The sequence below is a fragment of the Pempheris klunzingeri genome, chromosome 3 (genome assembly GCF_042242105.1).
Source record: "Pempheris klunzingeri isolate RE-2024b chromosome 3, fPemKlu1.hap1, whole genome shotgun sequence".
Taxonomy (NCBI): Eukaryota; Metazoa; Chordata; class Actinopteri; order Acropomatiformes; family Pempheridae; genus Pempheris; species Pempheris klunzingeri.
The window spans coordinates 15,075,770-15,089,158 of NC_092014.1; the positions used below are offsets into that span (position 1 = coordinate 15,075,770).

Genomic DNA, 13,389 nt, shown 5'->3' on the forward strand with positions numbered 1-13,389 from the left:
ATTGTGACACGAGGAAACAAGTCTTGACAAGAGGGAATATAATGACCGTCCCACATCATTGTAAATATGAGAGTAAATACAGATGCTATTTACAACAGTGCTATTAGCTACCCAACTCTTGGTTTAAAGGTAGAGTTTGGTGTTTGTGTTTTCTTTCTTTAGGATCACGTAGGTCTTGGCCTCTGTCTGGCAGAGGAGGATTCCAAGGAAGGAGTGATGGTCATGTCCCTGATCCAGCACAGCACTGCCAGTAAGGTGAGACATCATTAGTAGCATCATCCATACATCATCAATACATCAATTTATCATCAATACGTAAATATTTTTTCTTTATAGGAATCCTATTCCTTTGTGTAGGCAACATACTATTACAGTATCTCAACCATGTCTGTGTCATTTGTTCCTCTCTGTGTATAAATCATCACTTGTTCATTTATTTTGAATCATAATTCTCATAATCAGTCGTAATTTTCATGTAGTAGGAGGCCTTAAGTATTAAAATGGCAACAGAGAGGCCCCTGTCAGAGTGGTATATTATATTATTGGATTTTTATTACCGATGCATTAAGGTGTAAGCAGCTTTTAAAGTTTTAGCCAGTTGAAATGGAGCCAACTTGAAATGCTTCCTATCTTCTGTTGGGCAGTTTAATTTATAACGATACATAATGCACTACATTTGCCAAAAAGATTTAGTGGAATATTTGCGTCTGAAATGTAATGTAGTGGATGTATCAAGTTTTATCTCAATCTCAGTTTGTTCTACATACCTCTCAGAGGAGTCCAAAATACATTTTTGAAATAACCTGCCCTTTATTTTTAACTCCAAGATCATTCTGTATATACTCGGGGCATTGTTGAGTGTCATCCAGTGGCATTAGCCTTCCTCACACTAGATGTCATCCTGATCATTACTTTTGAATCATTTCTGCACACAGGTTGCGCATAGTTTCATCAGATTTTCACATCTATTAAACCTCAGTGGCTTGACTGCAACTTAAGCAATCAATAATCTATCGGAGAAAAGTGGCACGAATGAGCACCAAGATAATGTAAAATATATGCAGCTGTAAACTGTGATGGCTCTAGTCTCCTGGTATTTCTGGTAATATTTGAAGCAGGATAACCTTGAGACGATGGTTGCCATGTATGAAAGTGATGTCGTCATGTGCTAATAAGCTTTAATGTAGGGCCCCAGGCAACAGTTATTCTGATATTTGTCCAGAGGGTGTGTTTGATTTTTAATCTCACATCCTCTCCGTCCTTCTGTTACACTTTCATACATTTAGCTTATCTTCCATTTTTTATTCTTGTTTCTGTCTGAGTGCAGGATGGCAGGATAAAAGTTGGAGACAGAATCGTAGCAGTGGGTGATGAACCTGTGGCAGGACAGTCGGTGGACAAGGTACAGACACACACACACACACACCTACCACACTCAATATGCATATGCTTCAAGGTCAAGCTGATTTAATGATTTATGACTCACCTGTCCTCTTTGTATTCAGGTGTCCAGTTTGATTCTCAAACACCGGGTCACTGTCAAGCTCTCCGTCAGCAGCTCCAAGAGCTTCCCATCCTCCTCTCCTCTACCTCCCCCGACATCTACCGCTTACACCTGCTCTCCCTCTCCTGCCGCCTCCCCAACCCCACCTATCTCATCCACCTTCTCTCCCTTGATCAGTAGCATGCAGACCTCTCCAACGGGCCAGTCGGATTGGCTAGGATCAGCATCCACAACTTCTGACCCCCTGAGCTGCCCAATTGTGGCTGGCAGGGAATCCACCATAGAGATTTGTAAAGGAAATGTAGGACTCGGCCTCAGCATTGTAGGGGGATATGACACTCTACTGGTGAGAACATTTGATAAGTTTTGATCTTTAATTTCATGGCGTTTTCTGAAATACTAATTAGCATAACTATTACATTCAAATGGACTGGATTCTCTGTAATACATAAAGTGTGTTCTGTTTAATCCCACCAGGGGGCAGTAGTAATCCATGAAGTAAATGATGGAGGAGCAGCACAGAGAGATGGAAGGCTGCAGGCTGGAGACCAGATATTAGAGGTATTATGGGTACACACAAACATACAATTAAATAGTCATTCGACTGAATCAGTCAGTTTTTAGTTTTTATGTTAGATGGCATTCCATTAGAGATGTATAATATAAAATAATGATATCTTGTTTTCATTTTTTCCCCAACTGACAACAGAAAACTATTTTTATGGGAACATGACCAAGAAAAAGCTTTGTTCAAATGTAATTATTTATCATTTATGCAGCTTATCAAAATTAAAACCAAAGCTTGCATCTTTCACTGTCCGGTGAATGCTAGACGTCTCCAATGTTTGATACTATTGTAAAATGTTTTCATTTTAACTGATGAATTAAACAATTAAATATGTTTAATTTATCAGTTCTTGTTTTATATGAGCAACACACATTTCTGTAGCGAGTCGTCTGATTTTACACTGCAGTCCTTTTGCAAGATGTTCTTAAACCAATGAAGTGACAGGTTAAGAAATACATGTATACATACACATACACAATACATGTAAGACGTGCACAATACATCCAGTGAAACAGAAAGCAGCAAACTATTGACAGTTCAAAGCAATAAAATGCTTGTAGATCATCAATAAAGCCATTAATCATAATAAAGCACTCCTCATTAGTTGTTGTAAAATCTATTTTTGATATACAAGTACAGCTCCTCTACCATCTCTCCTAACCCCTGCCATCTATGGCCTGTCTCCATCTCTCTCACTTCCTCCCAGGTAAATGGTATAGACCTGCGGCAGGCCACTCACGATGAGGCCATTGGCGTGCTGCGGCTCACCACCCAGCGTGTTCACCTCCGTGTATTCAGGCACCAGGAGGCCTACAGGGAGGAGGACCTGTGGGATGTCTTCAGCCTGGAGCTGAGGCCTCGTCCTGGGGAGGGGCTGGGGTTCACCACTGTGGGGAAGAGGTATATTCACAATGTCGATTAACAAAGAAGGAACATCCAACTGAGTTTTTACCTTCAGGTGTACATGTCTGACCACTTTTCTTTTGAATTTCACTGTACTGTACATATAATGAGTGAGATTGTAGTTCAAACCCCAGATGTACTGGAGCCTCCTGAAGCCATTGGTTCTGAAGCCACTTACTTTGAATTTTCCTGGCCAAACCAGTGGAAGAGGTTTATGATGATAGTGTTGTATTTTCAATTATTTGACATAAGTGCAACCATACCACCTTTCAACTCTAGCACTTTGTGAAAAAGCAGGCTATGTGTTTGTTAAATCATCATTATGTGAAACAGCAAGTAATTTAGAAAACATGTGGTGAAAATGATCCAGAATCCCCTTTTTTTTTGTTATGGTCAGTTTAAATTTGTCCAAAATGCCAGTATTGCTAAAATGTGGACATGATTTTACAGTTTGAACATTTACAGCAGACCCAAGAACAGAAATCATTAATAATAATGATAATAGTTAATAATAATTTAAGAATTTTTTTCATGTACTTCTATTGATAAATCCTCTGAACCAGACAAAGCTCACCAAATATGCAGGCCAGACATGTGAGCTTAACTAAACCACAGTTGTCTTCCTAATGGAAGACTCATATCTGTTCTTTATTTCAAAATATCAAAACAACTTTGAAGATCAGTTCAGCTACCCAAAAGAGGCAAAATTCTTTCAGGATCTATAATATTTGTAATTAATATTTTTTTAGTGTCACATGGTATCATTTACCATACATTTCAGAAGTGTTTTGATTGGAAGTGCATTTTTAAGAATATTTTACTCACAAAGCGTGTGTGATGGTAAAAGAATGTTTTGGTAATGGCAATACTGTAGATGTAACCTCTGTTAAATATCAGAAGAGGAGACGGTCTCTGAAGCTGTGAGGCTTTATTCAGTTAGAGGTCAAGGACTCTGCAGAAACACAGGTACTTTTTGTAAAAAAGGGTGATCGACACATAATGAAATCACAGCCGGCTACAGCATCCAGTAATCACCATAAAGGTTAGAGAGCCAAGCCACAGGGGCACACTGCAGGGAGGAAGCAGGACGCATCATTTCTTAAGAGTTTAGGTGCAGATTTTCATGCAGCTTCATGTATTTGCACAATCAAGTGTGACGTTATGCAAAACAGCGGGCTTACAGGTCACATAATTCATTCTGTAAGCGTGGAAAAGACACAGTTTTTGACCTCTGTTTTCTTCCAACAGTAATGACACGGGCATCTTTGTGTCAGATATCATCAGAGGAGGCGTAGCAGATTCAGATGGCAGGTTGTTGCTAGGTGACCAGATTCTGTCAATCAATGGGGAGGATGTCCGTGCAGCATCACAGGAACATGCACAGAAGCTCCTACAGGTCTGACACATTCACACTTCTACTTAAAAAAAAGTCTATAAACTAATTAGTAGCGGGTTACACTTTTTTATTAACTCAACATCTTATGTGAGATGTGTCACTTTTGTTCTCAGAGTTGCAGCGGAGTGATCCATCTGGAGGTGGCTCGTTTTAAAGCTGGGATGCAGTACTCACAGCGGGGCCAGGTAAACTCTTTCCCATGGCTGTCTGTGTCTAATACATAACAGGCTATCAAAGAAAATGTAAAAATATATGATGTTATCTGTCTGTGTACCCTTTTTGAAAGAGAGACACTCTTCTCAATCATTTTAATGTTGATCGTAGTTCCACTATTACTCTTTTGTACTATTTTAACAACAGTACTTTGTGAACCTAGGAGTACTTTAAGTTGTGTTTTATCCAGAGCGAAGACTCTGACTGTTCCACACGGAACCCCTCAAGTGGATGTGGTGCTTCTCTCTGCCACCAGAGGGAGACAGATAACAAAACAGGGAGCAACTGTGAGTGGCCATCATGTTTAGGAGTGTTGTCTGAAAGCAAAAACACACACACACATATACATATATATGTGTATATATATATACAACACATTTTTCAGTTTATTAGATACACCTAGCTAAACTAATGCAGTCTGATGCAACAGCTGTCAAATAAATCCTCCCCTCATGAAGGTTATAAGTTAAGTTTTTGTTGAAACAGTTTTGACGATGAAACACCTGCCAGTGTAACACAGTGCAGTTCAACAGCACCGCAAACTGCATCCTCCACAATGACCATACAGTTGAATGAACGCCAATCTACATCTATACTACAACAGTTTCAACAAAAACTGAACATTATAACCGTCATGGAGGGAAAGATTTATTGTTGGGCTGATCTATTAGACTGCATTAGTTTTAACTTTAGGTGTGCCTAATAAACTAGCAAGTGAGTGTGTATGCAAATTATTATGGCTTTAATTATTGACACTAGTGTTTCGGATGTTCAACAATTTACTTTGAGTGAAAAGAATGGTATAACTTGGCCGAGCTGTTTATGCAAGCATGTACCTCTTTCCACTCCCACAGCATTTCAAGATTACACTGGCAGCAGGAAAGTAATAATACAAAAGGTAAGGCAACAGATATTGAAATAGTAATCAATAATTGTTTTTATTAGTGCCCATACTGTCTTGGGGAAACTGACTTTCATTATTTTGATGTGTATTTTCAGACAGTTCTGTAGTATGTGACCTGACCTGTCCCCAGGCTAACTTGACATTAGGTGTCATGTGCAGAAACCGTCGTGTGATTCACTGGTATTGTCTAACATCTCTAACATCTATATAATTTATCTGTGGTATCACCACAGGGCCCATGTGACTCCCTGGGCATCGGTTTAGCAGGAGGAGTGGGCAGTCCCCATGACAACGCACCTCTTTTTATTGCTACCATGGATACCAATGGACTTGCTGCCAAAACACAGCAATTACAGGTGGGGAGCGCCGATGTATATGTGCTTGTGAGTGTGTGTGTGTGTGTGTGTGTGTGTGTGTGTGTGTGTGTGTGTGTGTGTGTGTGTTTATGTGCGTACTATGTATTCATCATTCTGTGACAGATCTGTTATTGTCATCACACCGTAAGGGCTCATCTCCTGTCTGTCAGTCCTCACAAGGTTAAGCATTCATTTAAGTGTAATGACTTGATTTCAGGACTAAGATTTGAATAATGACCGTGTTATAGCAAAATATAGGCGAGGCTCCACACAGATATTTATTTATATATTTATGAGCATATTTGCAGATGCCAATGACCAATGTTTCAACAACTCTGTCTTTGTCAGGCTTTAAAGATAGCACACAATAGGTTATATATTATATATAGAATAGAATAGGCAATCCTAATTGATATATTAAATTTTACATAGAAATATGGCATTTAAAACAACATCATAGACGTACTATACAAAAAATAAACTGCACAGTTCATAGATGCAAAAATCAGAAATAAGTACAGTTTATAGAGAGGCTATCTAAATGTACGTGCACATTAGGAAATGTAGAAAGTAAAAACAAAGAGCTTTATAAAACACTTAAAAAGAAAAGGTAAGGGTTTGGAAAGGGTTGGGGTTGGTTATGTAGCAGTGTCGAAGTATGTCTCCAGCAAATTAATGTTGTGGAAGTAGAAAAAAATGCCCTCACAAATACAGAAGTACAAGTTTGTTTGTGTTTGTCAATCAGACAGGAGACAGGATCTTTAGTGTTAATGGTGTGTCCATGGAGGGATTGACTCATGTCCAAGCTGGAGTCCTGCTGAAAAACGCCACCGGAACCATCTGTCTGCAGGTAATGTCACAGTGTGACAAACAGTTGTTACTCTATAATGCCTGTGAGGCGCTAAGCTGCAGTAACATCAGGAAGGTTAAGTTCATTCTTGCCAGAGAAAAGCAGCAATGCACCGTACTGTGCTTTCTCGAGGTCACTTCTGCTTTTATAAAACTTACCAGGACAGAATTTTACATAAAATAACTCAAACATCCAGTCTCTAATAAGGAATAAAAAATTAGATGGTTCACATTTTCAGTTCTCATTTCAGTATTTTGCACGTGAACACTACACTGTAATTTGAAGACAATAGTCGCGTCTGACACTGATTTCACTCTGTTTGTCTTCATGTTAATAAGCCTCTGGAAAGACTTTTGTTACAAGAGATAAAAGGAGGTGTTTGTGGGGGAACCGTATGTCAATTGTTCTTGACAAGTACATTGTGTATAAAAAGAAAAAAACATCAAAAGGTTTTATATTTCTATTACTCCCACTGTATTAACATTAGGACAGGCATGACAGTGTTGTCACAGCAGTACGATATCAGATTATTGTCCAACTAGTTCATAGGTAAGTTCATTAAGAGCTTTCAACTCCATATTTAAACATTGTTTTATCATAATACTTTGTGTGTGTGTGTGTGTGTGTGTGTGTGTGTGTGTGTGTTTTATGTAGGTGGCATCGGGGTCGAGTGGGTGCAGCACAAAGGACCACAATGATGTGTATGCCCCATCGTCAGGCCAGCCCAGCAGCCTGCCCTGCTTACACAACAACCTCTGGTGAGAATCTGTTTCCTCACAGTCTCTTGCTGATCTTACTTTTCTTCCCCACTGGTTCATTCACTGAATATGGATAAAGGCAGCCCCCGGTCCCCTTGACAATAATGAGGAAGTGGAGCCACTATGTGAGAAGCTTTGGGACGAATGTTCATTCAGCTAGAACGAGCTGCAGTTTTTCTTGTGATTTGTATTTTGCTTTTTTTTTCAATAGATTTTTTTCAATCAGTTTTTTTAAAAGGCAATATTCAGCTAAAATAATAAAGACGGATTTCTTCGTTTCATTCATTGTGAAAATAACACTCTGGGTTTTCTGACAGCTTATCGAACAATAATACTTTTACCCAACCCCCGGGTTGAGAAACTGTGTTCTTGAATAGTAATAAAAATGAATCTCTGAATAATTCTGTGGTTCATCACATTTAACTATATGGCACATTAGGTATTCACCTCTCTTTTCTCACCTATTGTCTATCCTGGTGACACTTTTCCACACACACAAACCCGGAGCGTATCTCTGTTGTAACACTATCTCTCAAAAACATGCACACCTACATTGTTTTGCATTCTATTCTCACAGTGCCCGCATGTACAAGACCATCACTCTGGAGAGAGGCTCCTCAGGTCTGGGCTTCAGCATCGTAGGCGGGTTCGGCAGCCCTCACGGAGACCTGCCCATCTACATCAAAACCGTCTTCAACAAGGTGAGAGAACGTCTTCCAGGGAGAAATCCTTCACGGGGATCCTGGGATTCGGAAATCTCATCTCAGCACAGCACAGCATGGCGTGCAGTTGTACCGGCAAACTGTCTGTGCTGGTATGTAAGAGACAGGAGCACAAAGGTAGGAAGCCACAGTTATGAACTGCAAAAGGATTAAGGCTCCGACAGCTGGGGAGTAAGTAATTATAATATAAACATGCCACAGCTTAAAGAGATCATAAATTGAATCGAAGTACATCATTAGTTAAATGCGTCACACCCTTTCGTCGTACAGTATGACGGACTCGTCTTTGTGCTCTGCAGGGGGCAGCCGTAGAGGATGGGAGGCTGAAACGTGGAGATCAGATCATTGCTGTGAACGGACGCTGTCTGGAGGGCATGAGTCACGCTGAGGCCGTGGATATCCTGAAGAAGACCAAGGGAACTGTAGTCCTCACTGTGCTGTCCTGAGACACACAGCCGGTTGCGTCCGAGCGTCGTCGTGTCTTTGCAAAGCAGCCTCAGAAATAATGCAGCTGCCCACTGTAGAACTGCGAAAGCAAGTTACAGTGATAGAGGTTTGTTAAAAATCGCAAGAAGAGTAGACACTGCAAGTGTAAATGTATCTGTATTTACTTTGGGGAAGCTACCTCTAACTGCAAACACAGCCTGGGTGTGTTTCCATGCACACACAGGATTCCCAATATAAACTCACATTCCTGTCACGGTGTTATTTGAACTAATGCATTTAAGTTGAATATGAATCCTCATATCCCACTCGGGAATATCTCTGCATTCATATGCACGTGATATTTTTGAAATTACCGTGGAAGCGATGCTCATAGAATCCAAAGCACCGAAAGCAGATATTAAATCAGCCAATACTGAATTTGTCCCAACTGACGATCATATAATGTGTCTTAGTTGCCCTGTTCGAGGTTTTTCTAACTCACGCAATTATACAGTTATAGGCATCGCACATTCATGAATAAAACCTCTGAATCTGAAATTCACAACAATGTCAGATGCATTTACTGCTGTCTTAAGACTTCTGTTCATTCAGCTGAACTACTGTGATAAACTCCTAAGACCCGAAACATGCCAAGTGCTTCTGCCAATCTTTTGTATGGCAATAAGGTTTTAGGACATTTGTTTTACTTTTAGTCTTCATTTTCATATTCCGATCAATAACAGCGTGTCATGGCGGCTTTAGAAATCAATGTATTGCATGATATGTTGATAATTAGCAACGATAATCACCTTACGTTCAGTAGGTAGAATAGAATAAAGATACATCTGTTCTGTTAAAAGCAGCTGCAGCAGCTAATACTAGTTACTTTAAATATCAGCTGTGTGAGTTATTTATTATTTATTACTGTTTTCATAATCCTTAACAGTTGTTTTTTAGAACTGCAGCTAACTATTGTAATAGTTTTTATTTATACTGTGATATTTGTGTTTTCTTCACAGTCATTTATTTTATTTCAGTAGTCCTCAAAATCACAGCACACGCCTGTGTGTGTTTGTGTGTGGCATTGTGTAGCATTGTATAACTGAATGTACTGTAAGTGAGCTTATTAAATGTTCATTTGTTAGAGTTTTGTATACAAACCTTTTTATAGTTCAGGGCTTCTATTATTGATGCACCTCTGTGTATGTTGTCATAGTGAAATGAGCACTCACCTTAATTATGATCATGTTTTAATGAGGGATGACAACAACCCCGAAAATCTTTATTGTTGTCTGACGCTTTGTGGTGTCTCTCCAGAGTCATACTGAGCAGGATAAGCCAGTGGATATCACATTGTTTGACTTTCAAAGCTCGCAGATGCAGACGAGAAAGAAGTATTTGAGAAAATCTGAGATTCCTGAACTGTGACACAAAGACGTCTGTGCCTGCAGATACATTTTTAAGTATAGAAACAAGAATTATTTTGCATATTTTTGCATCTGTTTCTAAACCAGTGAACAAAATTTTGCCTTGGAGATATTTTAATATAGTGCTTATGCGCTTTGTCTCTCTTTCTTTCTCTCTCTCTTGCTCTTTCTCTCTGTCTTTGTCTAACATGAATTCATATTCCGGATCAGTCAGGTTTAGTCAAGGTGCCAGAATGACGTGTGTGTCATGCAGTATATCATGGAATGACAGGAGAGCACTAAATCACAGAATAGGGATTAGAGTGACAAGAGGAGAGGAGGATTAGTCAGAGGAGAACAACATCGTAGAGAAAGCTAAAGAAATTAGACCAAAGTTAGGACAAAAATGGTTTCAACCTGAGTCAGAATAAGAGTAAACCTGTGCCTTTTTTCTTTTTTAAATGCACAGAACTTTCGCTTTAATTACAGGAGTTACTGGTGACAACTTGACAAACAATACATTTGCACACAAATGTCTCATTTAGGAAATAGAAGGCATCTAGGGAGATCCTGTCTGGAGCCTCCGCATTAATCAAAGCCATCTGTTCACATTGCAAGCTTTATTGAAAGCCAGCCATCGCAGTCTGGTTTATCCTTCTCCAGATGAACGATTGCCTTGCCTAAAGGCTGGCATGAAGAGGGTTTTAAGATGGAGGAATGGTAAAAATGCTTTTTGTGCATCTTACTGAGATGTTTTCTAGAAATAATGGTTCTTATGTCTGCTACTGGTTTGACATCTAAAAACAAATTAACACAGTTTTAATATTTTTATCATGCAAACTTCAATGTTTTCCGTTCAGCTCTTGTGGGAAAAGCAGGGGGCAGATTCATTAAAATTTCCCGTTCTTCTCTTTCATTAAGCGAGAAAACTTATCTGCTGGTTTTCACTACCAGACTCAAATTCCCTTCCCCTCAAACATTTATGAGGAATATGCCAGCAGGCCACAGGCAACTGGACCTTTTCCACCACGTGGCCCTTCCTACCCTCTTTTAAATCCTACAGTGGGTCCTGTCTACTGAGGCTCCAAAACTCAAATGCATTTTTTTTTGCAGTTGGGAATAAAATGACTTTCATGAGAGCACACTTGACATGAAAGCCACTAATGATCCTCTCTCCTGGGAGGGTAGCTGTGGCCAAATGATTGCTCGGTGTGTGTGACTGTCACATCTATCCATATTAATAAATCCACAGGATCGTGTCTTTTCGCTGTCAGTGCTGGTACAGAGAGAACAGCCAACTGACGGTGTATCCAAAAAAATCTCCTCTCCACCCATTCCCATGAGATTCCTTTTCAAGATACCAGCCTGCGCTGCACAAATGCCAATCCTAAGTGCTGAGTCTTAAAATTTAGCTTTCTTTAAAGCAAGATAAAAATATCCCGAAAGAGAGATTTACTGTAGCCACTGTACATACTGTGCATCTGAACATCCAGTATGTCTAGTTACAGTAAATTAAAGCAATAACTTTAGATGCCACCAGTTCTAAGACGATACTAAATTGTCAAAAGCAAATGAGCTGGACTGATGGGAAACTTGGCGCACAGAAGCGTGCCTATGCCTATCATGCCGTTTTTATTCAGTGGCATCGCCTGAAGCAAGAAATAATTAGACAGTCATGCAGTTATAGCAGAGACGCACTGCATGACGCATTGCAATATCTTATCGGTTTCAAAACCGCTCTGTCTTAGAATCAGCTGCTCAAATAATTTCACTCTTTTCAGCACAGATTATTGGGACTTTCTCCATCCTATTACGCTTTAGGCAAGGCTGTAGTCTGGATACTAGATATACTAAAGCTCCACATGACTTTGAATAGACCTGGAAAATTGTTATATTAATTTTGATATATTTCCCTGTTTGATTTATTCATTTCTTGTGTAAAATTAAAAAAAGAAAAAAATCTCATTAAAACTGGCAGAATTTGTATGCATGTTGATTTAGAAGCTGTTTTCTAAGATTGTTCTCTTCTTATCTACTGGTAAGTGTTTCATTTGTCCATCTTATTCTTTTTTTCCTTGCCTAAAATGTTCAGATTGAAAACGGTCTAACTAAATAGTGGCGTCTGTCATCTCAAAGGCCACAAATGTGTAACATTAAATCATAAAAGGTAAAAGGGCCGACTGCACTTCAGTCCCCTACACACCCAATAGTAGCTACAGTCGGGATTAACCCTCAACAAATGCTCCATGGGAACATCATTACGTTCGTGCGTAATTACGCAAGGGGATGTGGCGGTCACTTACAATTAACATCGGCTTTGGTGAGGGAAAAAATTGTTTATATATAACTGGAAAACTAAAACTTAAGTCCATGTGCAAGAACAAAATTCTGCGGAGCTGTGCTGAGGTTAAAGTGAACACTTTGGAGGTGACCTGGGCAGTGAAGTCGTCACTAGCGGGTTTGTGCAAATTGTCCCACTGTAACATTTGCGGACAGAGTGTCTGAGGTGTGCAGCAGCTTCAATGTGACACTGTAGAAGATAATGTTGGATTTTGCCGGGCAAACAGTTTAAACACATTAAGAGTTTAAAGTTTAATGTGATATTTATCGGGTTTAAATTTCCAAATCCTTATTCATACTTCAGTTTTTTCCTTTTGGTCCACCAATTCTGCACAGGACTAATTCATCCCGACTTCTTTTATCTTATTTCCTTTAAGCAGCCAGATATTTTGGTCTTTACTAAATTGAATCGTCTCCTCCTCTTGCAGTAACGTGTTACATCCACGTGAGGGCGGTGTGTGTGCTGTTATGAAGGCATGAGCATGTGCATGGGCTCGATCTGAGTTAGAGGTGAGAGGCAACATTACATCTGAGTGGTTTGATATGCAAGTTAGCCTCAGGCTCCAGACGAGCAAATTTGCGCTTGCAGCAAAAGGCCTCTAGTATTAACACTTGTCAGTGGTCTGTTCATACACTGCAGCATATTACGCACACAGTAATAGGTTTAGTAAGAGATTAAGTTCAAAATGAAAGGAATAAGGAGCGCGCACATCAAACCTGTATTAGTTGCCATCCATCTTACAGATAGAAGAACTTTATGGATGTGCTAGCGACATGTCAGTGGGAGCTGAAGGAGGGTCATTAAAAGGGAGAAATAGTCCCCCATATTTTATACCAATAGCAATTTGCCCATTCATTAGAGGCTGAGCTCTCCCAGGCTGTCTGACCTCTTGGCTGCAGTCTGATCTCTTCTGCTCAATGTGTCATACGAAAGCCCCACAATTCATAGCAAATACACTGAGACAGACACATAGACTTTGGCTTTAAAACCAGTTCAACTTTATTAGAAGAAGTAGGGGGATAAAAAAAAAAAAAAAGAAAAA

At 39.6% G+C, this 13,389-nt stretch overlaps 1 protein-coding gene across 1 annotated transcript in view; it reads left to right on the forward strand.

Annotated features, from left to right (window-relative positions):
• Positions 1-8,620, forward strand: part of LOC139225717 (multiple PDZ domain protein) — a 36,251-nt gene extending 27,631 nt beyond the window's left edge. The window contains exons 30-42 of the mRNA XM_070856552.1: positions 1,328-1,402; positions 1,506-1,850; positions 1,982-2,065; positions 2,779-2,972; positions 4,224-4,371; positions 4,485-4,556; positions 4,748-4,878; positions 5,461-5,482; positions 5,722-5,844; positions 6,590-6,694; positions 7,349-7,452; positions 8,030-8,153; positions 8,474-8,620. Coding sequence (XP_070712653.1) covers positions 1,328-1,402; positions 1,506-1,850; positions 1,982-2,065; positions 2,779-2,972; positions 4,224-4,371; positions 4,485-4,556; positions 4,748-4,878; positions 5,461-5,482; positions 5,722-5,844; positions 6,590-6,694; positions 7,349-7,452; positions 8,030-8,153; positions 8,474-8,620 — 1,674 coding nt within the window. The remainder of the gene's footprint in view (positions 1-1,327; positions 1,403-1,505; positions 1,851-1,981; positions 2,066-2,778; positions 2,973-4,223; positions 4,372-4,484; positions 4,557-4,747; positions 4,879-5,460; positions 5,483-5,721; positions 5,845-6,589; positions 6,695-7,348; positions 7,453-8,029; positions 8,154-8,473) is intronic.
• Positions 8,621-13,389: the final 4,769 nt, after the last annotated feature.